The sequence below is a fragment of the Theropithecus gelada genome, chromosome 10 (assembly GCF_003255815.1).
Source record: "Theropithecus gelada isolate Dixy chromosome 10, Tgel_1.0, whole genome shotgun sequence".
Lineage (NCBI taxonomy): Eukaryota > Metazoa > Chordata > Mammalia > Primates > Cercopithecidae > Theropithecus > Theropithecus gelada.
Genome location: NC_037678.1, coordinates 80,064,328 through 80,078,085, shown reverse-complemented (window position 1 = coordinate 80,078,085; position 13,758 = coordinate 80,064,328). Strand labels below are relative to the sequence as shown.

The 13,758-nt window shown below is 39.3% G+C and overlaps 1 protein-coding gene across 2 annotated transcripts in view; it reads right to left on the bottom strand.

Moving 5' to 3' along the window:
- Window positions 1–13,758, bottom strand: part of PLCB1 (phospholipase C beta 1) — a 753,090-nt gene that overhangs the window by 157,763 nt on the left and 581,569 nt on the right. For both annotated transcript variants that reach the window (XM_025399458.1, XM_025399457.1), the window contains exons 13-16: window positions 9,803–9,887; window positions 8,586–8,763; window positions 3,968–4,035; window positions 1,643–1,739 (exon numbers count right to left, since the gene is read on the bottom strand). In XM_025399458.1, the coding sequence (XP_025255243.1) occupies window positions 1,643–1,739; window positions 3,968–4,035; window positions 8,586–8,763; window positions 9,803–9,887 (428 nt within the window). The remainder of the gene's footprint in view (window positions 1–1,642; window positions 1,740–3,967; window positions 4,036–8,585; window positions 8,764–9,802; window positions 9,888–13,758) is intronic.

Sequence of the window (13,758 nt, the reverse complement as noted above, 5' to 3'; positions counted from 1 at the left end):
GAACTGTGAGTCAATTAAACCTCTTTTCTTTACAAATTACCCAGTCTTAGATATTTCTTCATAGCAGCACGAGAACCGACTAACACAGTATGAAATAAAATGGAGACCAGAGAGGAGGATGTGCTAAACACAAGAGAAACATCTTGAAAGTGAAATTCAAGCCTCCAATTAAAGTGAGAGAAACAAAACAAAGTTATCCTAGTTTAGAAAGACCAAGAGTCACTTTCTACCCTCGTCCCCACTAAAAAACAACTATTATGAGCAGTATTTTAGATAAGTATCGCACAGGGTGGTTATACAGCTCCAAATTTTTTAAACTGACTTATCTTTGAGATATTTTCCCTCTTTGACCTCTCTTTCAAAATTAAAACCTCGTTTTTCTTAATGATTTCCAGGCTTCTTTATCCATCTTCTCATCTTCTCCAATCCACTCTGAGGCAAACCTTGGCTTGTCTTATTTTGGTCCATCATGAATCTATTTTTATATGACTTATTAAATTAAGAATAACTATTAATTAAATTAAGTCAACATTAATAGGTACTTGGTAAAATATGTTGAATATTCTTTTTTTAAGATTATAAAATCATATTAAACACATGGAGAAAAGTGCTTGTTTATGAGTCTAGCTGGTGCTGTTGTTTCCAGGTTCTGACGAATCTAAATATATCGGCTCTTTCTCACACTTGGCTACTTGTCTTGGAACTTTAACTAATGAGTTAGAGAAACTCATTTTGCAGTCAATGAAATTACAGTGGTATAAAAATAACTACGCAAGGATGTTTCAAATAAAAGAACTTGTAGGAAATATCAGAAATTAGGACATCGAATTAAATGTTGAGAAATCATTATATATAAACTCTTGGAAGTTGAATTCTTTGTTGTAGAGATCTAGATTCCATATATCACTAAGTGAAGACTTTTTGTAAAATTATACAAATATAAACAAGTGTGTTTTGTAGAGGCTTGGATTTTAATACAGCTGCAAAGCCATCCTTGATTAGAAGCTAGTACATTTAGGCAACATTTCTGTTTTTAGTGCACACCCTTATAAGCAGCTAGTAAGTTTCAAGGATTCCCTTAATCTGATAACATGTTACACTTCATACAAATACAAGGGGCATTTTCATAAAAGAACCCTTTTTTCTGGGTAAAGATGATATTTTTATTTGCATAAGTATGGATGTATAGTTGAATAAAGGGAAAACACAAAGTGATGTGAAGTTAATGCGTTTTATTCTAAACATACAAAATGTGCTGGTCAAATGGAATATAGATAAATTGGTTCTATTTCTAATTATCAGGGTTCATCAAGTCTCTGCCTGCTTCCCTTCTGGGAAATAGTTTATTTCAACATTATCACTTATGTAATAGATGGATGTCACTGTGCGTTGCGAACAAAAAGCAAAGTACAATTCCCAATTGCACTTTCTCATATGGTTATTTTTATATATTACAATACATGTATATTTATTATATATATGTGTAAAGGTAACAAGACAGTCAAAATGTACATATATTTAAAAATATATTCAAAAGTATAAATAGCTCTATTAAGGGTAACATTCTTTGGTCCCATTACTCTGCATTTAAAATATAATCATTATATGCTACAAGAGGGGTTTTTCTCCAGGGAAAACTTACTTTTTGAAATTTCAAATGACTCAAACTTGACCGGCTGAATGTAGTTCACCAGGTTAGACATTTCCTCTGTGGCCATAGCCTCACTTCCAGCGGTCCCCTGGAAGTAGGAATAAAACAGAAGACATTGCCAGAGTCAGCATTATATTATCAGTTATTTTCCTAGGAAAATGACAACATGACTCAAGCATGCAGATAATCATCCCTCCCTTTCTGAAAATTACAAAAAGAAAAATCATTACAGGAGAAAGGCAACAGCAACACCTCATTTGATAAAAGGGAGGGAAGAAGGGAGGTGGGAGGTTGAATGGCGGCTGGCAGCACGGCCCCAGCAGAATCACTCCGTACCCCCTGCCCCCTCCTAGAAATGCCTGATCTTAGCCCCTCTGCAGGCCTCAGGCTCAGATCCTGCATTTTACTGAGGTGACTGGAATGCCCATCAAAGTTTGAGAAGTACTGAGCTATAGCTCATCTTCTATTGCAGGGGGTCCATAGGTGTTGTCTAAGGTTAGTAATTTTTTTTTCTTAACTTTTATTTTAAGTTCAGGGGTATATATATATATATAGGTAAACTCATGTCACAGGGGTTTGTTGTCCAGATTATTTTGTCACCCAGGTATTAAGCCTGGCATCCATTAGCTATTTTTCCTGATGTTCTCCCTCCTCCCACCTCCACCCTCAGTTAGGCCCCATGTCTGTGGTTCCCCTCTATGTGTCCATGTGTTCTCATCAGATTAGTAAATTAAGAATTCACTGCACAATAAGAAAATTATTAGGCAGGTGACCACCAAATGAACTGAAAATTGTTAATAAAAAAGGTTGCTTTGTGGAAATGGGCAGGGGTGGGTAAACAACTCCTGCTTTCCTTCATCAACACTCCTCCCTCCCTGCCTTCTTGGTTCCTGGTGTGTCTTAGACAAGCAGGGTAGTATAGTGCAGGGATTAATGGCTCGGGTTCCAGAGCTAGCCTGCCTGATTTTGAATCCCAAGTCCACTAGTTAGAAACCGGGCAACCTGGGGCAACTTACTTAACTGCTCTGTGCCTCAGTTGACTCATTTGTAAAATCAGGATAAAATCAGTTCCTACAGCATATAGTGGTTTTTGATTAAAAAATAAGTTAATTTATGTGAAGGAGCTTAGACCAGTACCTGGCAAGTGGTACAATCTTACGTTGCTTTTGCTATTATTAGATATGGCATATTACTTTGCTAGAGTTTTTAATGAAAAAGGAAACCAATAATACAGTGTTGGCACAAGTTGGCCCTCTGTAGAGTGATCTAACATTTTCTCACACTTTTAGAAGAGAGGATGCATGGAGATGAGTGTCTTATAAAAATTCTGGGAGTAATATTTAGGTCAAATGTTAACTGGGAAACATTCATTTGCAAATGGACTATCCAATTAGCAAGAGAGTTTAAAAATTATTTAGAATCACTGATCAGAAATTATACACAATTGCAATCATGCTCAGGAACATATACTTTGCCAGACACGGTAAGTTGTTTTCTTCCTGGAAATTAAAAATTGAAATTTAGTGGGGGAACATAATTAAACAAAACTTTAGACATTAAAAAATAATTCTAAGAGGAAGGACATGAAGTAAGAGCAGCTTATTGTTTGTTTCATTTTTACTAAATTGTAGAGCTACGAGTGCTGAGACAGAACATATCTAACAAATTTGAAAGCAGATTCAATATAAACTTAAAAATATGTATTTTTAAAGAGAGACAGAGTCTTGCTCTGTTATCTAAGCTGGAGCACAGTGGTGTGATCATAGCTCACTGCAGCCTCAAATTTTTGGACTCAAGCCATCCTCCTCCCTCAGCCTCCCTAGTAGCTGGAACTACAGGTGTACACCACTGCACCTGGATGTGTTTTATCTTTCATTTTAACTTGTTTTTAAAGGTATGAGGTCTCACTCTGTTTCCGAGATCATTTCAGTATAAACTTTTGCTAAGACAAAATTCTAAAATTCCAAAATTCCGATTGACCTGCTTCTGATTCTCTTCTAGGTTCTGTGCACTTAATATTTTTGAGCTAATCAAGTTACTCGGGATGCCTAAGTTTATATAAATAGGTAGCTCTAGTGTTCCAAAATTACAACAATGCAATGAATGTCACAGTTCTGAGCATTTTTCTAAACCGCATATCTTCTCTGGTCTTTGGAACATTTCATAAGCCATTTAATTGCATCAAAAATTGAAGCTGGTCATTGGAAGGCACAAATTTACTTTTTGCCACTAGATGGCAGAAAGTGACCATGAGACAGATCCAGGAGGGTACAGGTTGGTGGAATGCCTTTGGGACCAGAAACCCTAAGTACCCACCTCATCCATTGAAGATTTTTTACAGTCATCATCATCATCATCGTCGTCACTTTCCGTATCAGCTTCTCCTGTCAAATTTTAATAACAGATCATGATGTCAACATTTCAACATTTAGCTTTAAAGCACTTGTAACACATATTTTATCAAAAATTAATTACAGATTTCCTTGGAAGTTGGGCTTTCTGTTGGTTTTAAAATTATTTTTTTCAGGGATTTAAACTTCATTCGTTATAGGAAATTATACTGACCTTTTAAATATAGATTTTTTTCCTAAACTGGATTTGTTCATAAATACCACTTAAATTTTTCAAAATTCTATTAAAAAATGCTTGTCTTAATATTTTTTCCCTATATGTTTTTAAACATATGGCATTGAACACAGTTTGCCTTCTATTGTACGTGTATTTTGTTTTGATATACAAACACTCTCTCAGGGTCTCTATGACCCCGAAAACAAATAAATTATCCCTCCTTCACCTTTCCCTTCTTTCCCAAGCCCCAACTCTTCCATGCAATGCTTGGTCAGCACATAGCTCAGCGATCTTGTGTTGACATTTTCCCCAAGGCCAGAGAGGACCTTGCAGTAGTGAAAGAAGTTAGGAGCTGGGGCAGGAACTCTGGGGCTTTGGCAGCAAACTCCCTACACAATAATCGTGAAGGGCCAACTTTATCCTAATATTTGTCTGCAAGCTTATTTGATGGACGTATTGTCATCACAACAAAGCACATATCGTAGAAAATGCTGATATTCTTTTTAAGAGGTCAGGATAACATGGGTGCATCCTTAAATATCAGCATGATTGGAAATCTAACTCCATCAGAAATAATTCAGCTTCATATTTAGCCAATATACAGTAATTAAAGCTACATATTTAGCCAATATACAAGTAATTAAATAAATTGTTTTTCCCCTGAAGAATTAGTGGATATTTCTGCTAGGTTAAATATTCACATCAGTATGAAGCATTACATTCTTCCATAGCTATGGGCTTCAGTCAGACCCAGTAAAATCCATTATATAAAAAAGATTTTCAATTAAAAAGTCAACGAGGTTCGAAAGTTCTAAATTGATTTAACTACTATCTTCCAGGGTTCACACGATGCAATAGCATGATGAGTCCAATAGATGGCAATAATGGTTCAACAATGAAATAACTTGCACCCCCCCCCCCACCCCCCCGCCCGCTGCCAGCCTTCTGAAAGTTAGCTGCCCTACTCGATCTATATATAAATGGAGACAGTACCACTGCACTGTCCTCTGAGAAGCTTATAAATGTTTTCACTTGGTTGACACAGTTCAATTACTGAATGACAGCACTGAAAAAAGTATTGCTTAAAAATCTCCAGGGGAGAAAAGATTTCTGGGACCAACAAGGGTTATTATGTATTGGATTGTTTATTAAGGAAAACCACATACAACCACTTTATAACGCTGATATTGTATTAGTTAATAAGGTGAATTGATTATATTTTGGATATAAAACGTGTCTTACTAGTATATTAGAGACACATTCTTTTAGGGTATTGCCACTTAAGCATTTTTATAATGAAATTTATCCCAAGTTCTCATTACCTTTTAAAAAAAAATCAGAGAGGGGATTCTTTTAATTAAGTAATTAAAAAAAATTCTTTGGCAGAGCTTTCTACAAAATACTTCATAGGACCCAACAATTCACAGTCATTTCAAATAGCCAATCAGGTCATTCTTTAGTTTCTGTGGGAAAGAAAGAATTTGTCTTGCTTTACTGGAAAAAGCAGAAGCCTGATATTTCTCTTGTAAATCTTTGGAGGGATGTTCGGGGAATCTTGTTGAACTATAAAAGATATCTTACTTTACCCTAGTTCGTTAGGATAAGTCTACTAGCAAAGGGCTGAATCCTGCAAGAGGCATCTGGCCTACGGGGGTCATGATAAGTCAACTAGCTTTGAAATACAATACCTTTCACGTTTTTCAAGTTACTGAGTTCCCAATACTGTGAATATCTACAAACCAAATGGTAAATTAGCAGTGCTCTTTATTCAGGGGCCTACCTACGTATTAAAATGTCCAAAAGTTTCCATTGATTGCATAAGAGATGACAGGGCTAGCTTAGGAAATCTACTGAATAACTAACAGATTGTTGCCCTTTCTCTGTATTAAGCAATAACGTTCACAGCCTGTAAAAATCGTCATTTGTGTTATGCATCCTGTTAATAAGAGGAAGAGAACTGGTAGTGGGAAAGGCAGATGGTAAAAAACACAAGCATCCACATGCAAAGGATGACAAGGTTTGCTTGCTAGCATTCAAGGGATAGAGTTGTGTTAGGAAATAGGTGTGAATGATAGGCCTGTTAATGATATTCACTTCCAAACTTCAAAGAGAACATTTTTACTGAGAACAAAAATTATTTTTGAAAAAATTTTGAGAGACCTGCACAATAATGATGAAAGTCCACATTCACAAGCTACAGGACAAACCCTTTCAAATAATTATATAATGTCTGTTGATAAAGATTTTAATCTAAACAAAAAACAGGCAACTGAGACAGAAAAATAGAAGAAAAGATAAATCAGAGTCTCAGGCTACATTTTTTTTTAACCCTGATTGTCCTAGAGTTTATATTTTAATTATTTTAAAATCTTATAGCTGATGCATAATAGGCGTACAGAAAAGTACACATATTGTAAGTCCACAGTGCAAAGAATTTTCCCAAATAAACGCGTCTGAGTAAGTGATATCCAGATCAAGAAACAAAATATAACCAATCTCTAGAAGGCTCTTTGGCTCTCTTCTGGTTGCTTTTCCCCCAAGGGAACCCATTATCCTGACTTCTAATAGCATAAATTAGTTTTGCCTGTTTTTTGTACGTTACATAGGTTAAATCATACAGCATGTAGTTTTTTTGTACCTGACTTCCTTTGCTCAGCTTATGTTTATTTATAGTGATTCATCCATAGTTTTCATTTAGCTATAGATCATTCTCATTGCTGCATATTCTTCCTTTGTGTGAATATACCATAATTCATTTATCTGTTGATGGGCATTGGGTTTCCAGTATTTGGCTATTCTGAATACCGCTGCTTTAAGCAATTCTTGTACGTGTCTCTTAGTAAACCTAAATACACATCTTTGTCAAGTATATACCTAGGAATGGAACACCTGAGGTACAGGGACTGCATATATTCAGCTTTTACAGACACTGCTAAGTGGTTTTCCAAATTGATTGCTCCTATGTTTAACTTACAACTGAAAAACTTCCTAGAGTCAAGCTTAAAGTTTCTTCCACTTAATCACCCTGCAATCAGGAGATGTCTGGAATGCAGTCTTCAGATTGCCAAGCTTCTGACTGAACTTGGAAGATAAATTAGACTAAATGACAAATAATCCAAAGGAAATGAGTGACCACTGAATTCTTTTCTCATCAACCACAGAAATCTATTTCGACCTTAATTTAAAAGGGAAAGAAATGATATTAGGCATCCTCTAGGAGCTTCGAAAGATAATTTAAGCAATTTTGCCATGTCACAGATTTTAAAAAGCTCTTCAAAACATGAAAAGATTGAAATGCCCAGAACTCTTCAGCATATTGTCATTGACAATGCATCCAGCGCTCAGTTCTATAGTTAATATTTCCCATTATGAAGCTCAAAGTCATATGGTCACTCTGAAGACTATTTGGCTTACATGGTAGCCAGAATAATGACCTTCTAGAGATGTCTCTGCTCCATGAATATGTTAGCTTGCATGACAAAAGGGACATTGCAGGTGAGATGGAGTTAAAGACCTTGACATGGGCGCAATTATTCTGGATTATCTGGATGGACTTGAGTTCTTGCCAGCAGAGGACATTTCCTGCCTGTGGTCAGAGGGAGATGTGACCACAAAAGAAAGGTTAGTGAAATGCAGCCTTGCTGGCTTTGAAGCTGGAGGAAGGAGCCCCAAGCCAACGAATGTGGGTGGCCTCTTGAAGCTGGAAAAAGCAAGGAAACAGCTTCTCCCTTAGAGCCTCCAGGAAGGAACACAGCCCCTCCGACACCTGGAGGGTAGCCCAGTGAAACCCAGGGGTCTTCCTGACTTACAGGATAGAGGATAATGCATTTGTGTTGGTTTAAGCCACTAAGTTGGTAGCAGCAAGAGAAAACCAGTAGTTTAAAACTGTGCAGAAATAGGAATGTTCAAAGTCCTTCAAAGCTAATTTCAGAGCAGCAGAATCTTTTTAATTCTTTTTTTTTTTGAGATGGAGTCTTGCTCTATCACCAGACTGGAGTGCAGTGACTAGATCTCATCTTACTGCAACATCTGCCTCCCAAGTTCAAGTGATTCTCCTGCCTCAGCCTCCTGAGTAGCTGGGACTACAGGCACATGCCACTACGCCCAGCTACTTTTTGCATTTTTGCCAAGAGACAGGGTTTCACCATGTTGGCCACCAAAGAAATGGGATTTCACCATGTTGGCCACCAAAGAGATGGGGTTTCACTATGTTGGCCAGGAGGGTCTCGAACTCCTGACCTTGTGATCTACCTGCCTTGGCCTCCCAAAGTACTGGAATTACAGGCATGAGCCACCACGCACAGCCCAGAGCAGCAATTCTTAAACCAACACAGAACATGAGGGGGAGAGCCCACCAGCCCCTCACCGGCTCCTGGGGATGAGGGCTCGAACATGCTGGAGGAGTCGCTGCAGGTGTTGGAGGCTTGTTCTGAGAGTTTCTTTTTGCCGCTTCCTTCTGATGACTTGTGTGATTTCTTCTTATTTTTCACCAAAATTTTATACATTAACTCCATAGGGCTTGGAAGAGGAACTCCAGATTCCAGCTAGTAGAAATGAAAGGCATACTCTTTAAAACTACTGCTCCCTCTTTCAGATCCCCTCCCCAGACCCCCTGTTCAGCTTTGGATACCAAATGTCTAGACTGTTCTTCCCCACCTTCAACACTGCTCATTAAACTCTTAGTGTATCCTGCACAGGCGCTATTTTTTTTTTTTTTTTTTTTTACATCAAAGATATATTTTCATTACTATACTGTTTTTTTTTTTTGCAACACCTTCTACATGAATAAGACCATAGAAATATACTGGTAGATTTGATGTACTAAATCTGAACATTTATGAATTTTCAAGTTTGTACATCTAATGGGAAAATCAATTTCCCACGAGAGGGTCATTAGATATTATATCAGAAAGCATGTGTGCAAGCCACAAGATAGGCTACTTTGAGAAAATCTATAGAATGCCTAAGTTGGTCCTCTATTCTTGGCTTGCAATGAGTGTAGGGACTGGTATAAACTCACTTAAAAATGCATGGAGATCAGGCAAAAGGGTGCAGGAAGGAAAATGTTACTTTAGGATATTTCTGCTGCTTTCCTTCCTAAAACAGAGATATCATCATGGCAATAGGCGACCTGAGTTGTGCCACACCAAAAGGTGCATGCAAGGAAATAGAGAGCAGACAGCAGGGACAGGCCAAGAAGACATTGTGCCACCTGCAGTGTCCTGTTTTGCCAACCCACTCATCTCAAAGGGGTGTGATGAGGTTCCTTGGGAGTGAGCAGAGGCCTGTCCTCTTGGACTGTTTCTATGGGCTGATTGTAATTGTTGGGAAATCTGCACTCTTGATTGAGTTTCATCAGGCAGCCAGTGAGAGAGAAGAGCGTGGGAAGAGGAAGAGAGCAGAGGCACTTCCTGCACCCTTGGGGGGGTGCCCATTGCTGGTATCCTCCTTGTCAAAGATTTCATCATCAACTGCATTAATCTTAGCAAGAAACATAAACATGAAAAGGAAGTAAGTTTTCCCTCAACCTTGTTCATCAATAATGCACACATTCCTTCAAGGACAAACATCAAAACTGCTTACTGGATATTTTTCCAGGGGCTCCATGAGAAGGGCATCCCCAAAGATCAGTCGGCAGTACTCCGCCATCTTGGCTTGCTGCTTTGGGCTAAGGGAGAACAAGAACAGAAGAAGGAAAGCAGGGAGGCTTATCCAAAGAGCCTGAACAGGATTGCTTTTTGTTATTAACTACAGAAAGAAGTGATTCTCTAATCCCACCCGTCAGGATTGGTTTTTATCATCCTAGATATTTATCCTAACTTATGTGAATTTGAATAACATACACAAGTGGACAGTGAAAGCATTGACGTGTGAGGTGGTTCCCAGGGCAGACCTGCATAGACACAGGTGGAGGGGACAGCAGGTCATTTGCTGTCACTGGAGCCTTGAAATTCCCAGAGTTAGAGGCTCAGTCCCTTTTGTTTAACTCGCTGATTCCAAGTCAATTGCAAGACACTTGGAGAAAGAACCCTTTCATATTTCCATGTAAATTCTCAAGTGAAATTTGTAAAGCACTGCTGCAAAGGAGTGTTTATGAGGAGATGAAAGAGGATAGATAAGGAAGGATGGCAGGGAGGGAGCTGAGTAGGGAAAGAGAGACAATGGAGAAAGAAAAAGAGAGGGAGAGAATCTCAAAATGTAGAAAAGGGCAGACAGGCAAACAAACAGTGTGTCACTTGGGGAGGGGGTCCTGGAGGAAAGATAAAAGTAGCAGGCACCTCGGGGAAAGTTGTGTGCAACTCTTATGTACATAATAGAAAAGCAAAGGTGGTATCATTCTGAATATGTTGCCAGTAGGGACCTGGTATAATGGAAAAAGGCTGGCACTGCAGGGTTTGCTGAGCTGAGCTCCAGAGTCTGAACCACTCTGGGTCTATATAATGAGGAGAATAATAACTGTTCTTGGAAAGGGACAGAGGATGCTGAGAAGATGAAATGAAGTAATGGATGCAAACGCCTTTGAAACATTAAAAGAGCAGGGCAAATGTAAGATGATTCCACTGTTACAAGGCGGCGTCCGCCAGCTAGACTAGACAAATCCTATGCCCAGTAACTTGTAAACACAGCTGATATAGGGGAACATTCATATTCTTTCAATGCTACTGCTTCCCTTGACCTTTCAAAAAGCAATAATTTTTTTCCTCACTTTGTGGAATGTTAAATATCATTATAAAGGTATCCAATTCCTTTAGGTTTTATGGATTTTGAATTTGATCTACAGTCTGTCGAACTTGATTTCCAATCGTTATCTCTACATGCTGCAATGATAATACATTTTAGCAGAACTGTGACTGTACTAAGAATAAGTAACAGCGATGAAAAGCCTTCTTGATGAAAATTCAAATCGATCATAAAATGTAATTCTTATTTTCATTCCCTTTTCCATGAATGTTTAAGCCTGGATCATGAGCTGTTCTTTTTTTTCCCTGGGGTTAGGGGGGTAGTATTGAGGGTTCAAATCATATTGCAATGGTCCACAGGAAAAGTCACTATTTTGTATTCCTTTTTTTCCTTTTAAAAACAAAGCATGTGCTCTCGGGGGAAAGTGAGTTCTCTGGCATTTGAATATGAACCCTCAAGTCATGTGCTCTGGGGGGAGAGTGAGTTCTCTGGCATTTGAATATGAACCCCCAAGTCACTGCTTTCTTGGAACCGCAGGGAGAGGCTAAGGAGAGATTCAAAGGACTTGCAAAGTCCTCCACAGCAACCTTGCCCCTTCTCACCAGGCCTCTCTTGGTCTGTATGGGAGCTTACTAAATGGCTTATGCAGCCCTCAGAATACAGTACCACATTCCTCAGTAGTATTAGGGAGAGAAGAAAAACTACTAATCAGAGAATTGATCCTGAAAAGCATCAGAGGTTGTTGCAGAAGGACAAGTCATTAGAAACTGTCTATGAGAGCTTTGGGAGCAGGCAGAGAAGTGGCTGAATAGGTAGGGCCAGCCCCGGGCATCCTTGGGTTCAGGTCTTCTTCCTCCAGTGATAACTTGCACAGGGGTTCAACCAGGTCAGCCTGCACTGTGGCTGCTGCCGATAAGAAATGCATTTGTGCTGGGACGACATGTTCCAGAGTGCACTAAAGAAATGGCCAAACCCTCCATTTCCCTTTTACAGAAAGATGCTGCTCAATATCATGGAGCATTACTTCTTCAAGTGTGGTCCCTGAACCATCAGCAGCATCATCACTTGTTAGAAGTGCAGATTCTGAATCAGAGACTCTGGGACACTGGAGTCTGCATCTTAACAAGCCCTCTTGATTCTGGTGTGCGTTCAAGTTTGAAAACCACTGTGATTGATTAAAATAAGTCAACACGTGCTGAAGTTGATGACATTTTTCCTGAATATTGGAATTGGGAGCCCCGAATTATCTTTAATCAAACACCTGGAGTGAAAGCAGAGCGTTTTACCTGAAAGCCCTGCTCTCAGGATTTTCCAGGGAACCATATTCTCTCCAGTAGAGGAATTTCAGGGAGATGTCCCAAATATCCCCAAACAGGTGCCCTCTGTCAGGAAGTCCCCAAATCAGGCCCAGATAAAGATTTTACTGGAGCCATGATTATCACTCAGTTCCACTAAGGAATCACCTGAGCTGTTAATACGCAGGTGACAGGATCAAGTCCACAGTCCCCTGATTCACGTAGCTTGGACAAAAGTCCCGGAACGTGCATTTTAAGCCAGCCTGCAGATAATTCTGATGCAGGTGGTTAATAAACCATGGTGGTTACAGCTTAGCTCTTCTATCTCATTCACATCACCTGGGGTCTTATTAAAATGAAGAGTCCAACAGAGAGTCCAGGGTGGGGCCCAGGACTCGGCTGCAGCTCTAACTTGCTCACCAGTGATGCAGATGCTGCTGGTCTGAGGACCACACTTTTAAGAACAAGAATCTATGTCTAATGTAGACGTTTAGAACCTGCCTGAGGGCTGGGCGTCGTGGCTTACGTCTGTAATCCCAGCCCTTTCGGAGGCCGAGGTGGGCAGATCACCTGAGGTCAGGAGTCCAAGATCAGCCTGGCCAACATGGTGAAACCCTGTCTTTACTAAAAATGCAGAAGTTTGCCAGTTGTGGTGGTGCGTGCCTGTAATCCCAGCTACTCAGGAGGCAGGAAAATGGCTTGAACCTAGGAGGCGGAGGTTGCAGTGAGCCGAGATTGCACGACTGCACTCCTGCCTGGGTGACAGAGCAAGACCCTCAAACCAAACAGACAAACAAGAACAAAAACAAAAACAAAAACAAAACCTGCCTCAGAATCAACTGAGATGGACAGAACAAGAGATAGGTGTCCAAGCAAAAAGTAAAATGAGCTATTTGGTAATCAGGCTATCCATGTTCTCAATAAACATGCACACCCACCTGATGGAACTAAATCAGAGCAGAGAGCAAATACTGAATTGAAAAAGTCAGAGCAAAACAAACCGACTTTAATTGCAGGTCAGAACTGCAGAAATAAAAGGCATTAAAATTGCAATTAGCAAAAAACCAAAATCCTGACGTGTTTAGAGCATCAGTATCAGCTATTATGGAGATGAAGTGAGAGGAAAAAAAAATCACAAATGCATTTTGAACTTCAGGTCATAGCAGACATTTCTGAGCATAATAAAATACTCCCAGTATTTTATTATATGCTGGGACAGAGGTCAGGGCAGAGGTCTGGGGCAGAGGTCAGTTTTCCCGACTGAGGAACTCACTTGATTTCTTGGGGGTAAATCCTCCAATCTGAATTAAACCAACTTCTTTCCCTATAAAGGAGGAATCTGCAATCCATGGAAATTAAGAACCTTGTTCAAAATTTCACAGTTTTCTGTGGCTGAACATGGGTAAAGCTTACTTTACTTGAATTTGGTGTAGAATTCTTTTTATAAAAGTGCTGGTTCACAAGTAGGATGTCAGAGTCAAGTAGGGCTTTCAAAAATATATTTTCAAGTCTTCTAGAAATTCTAAGTCAGGGTAAGAGTATAACTCAGGAATCTGCATTTTG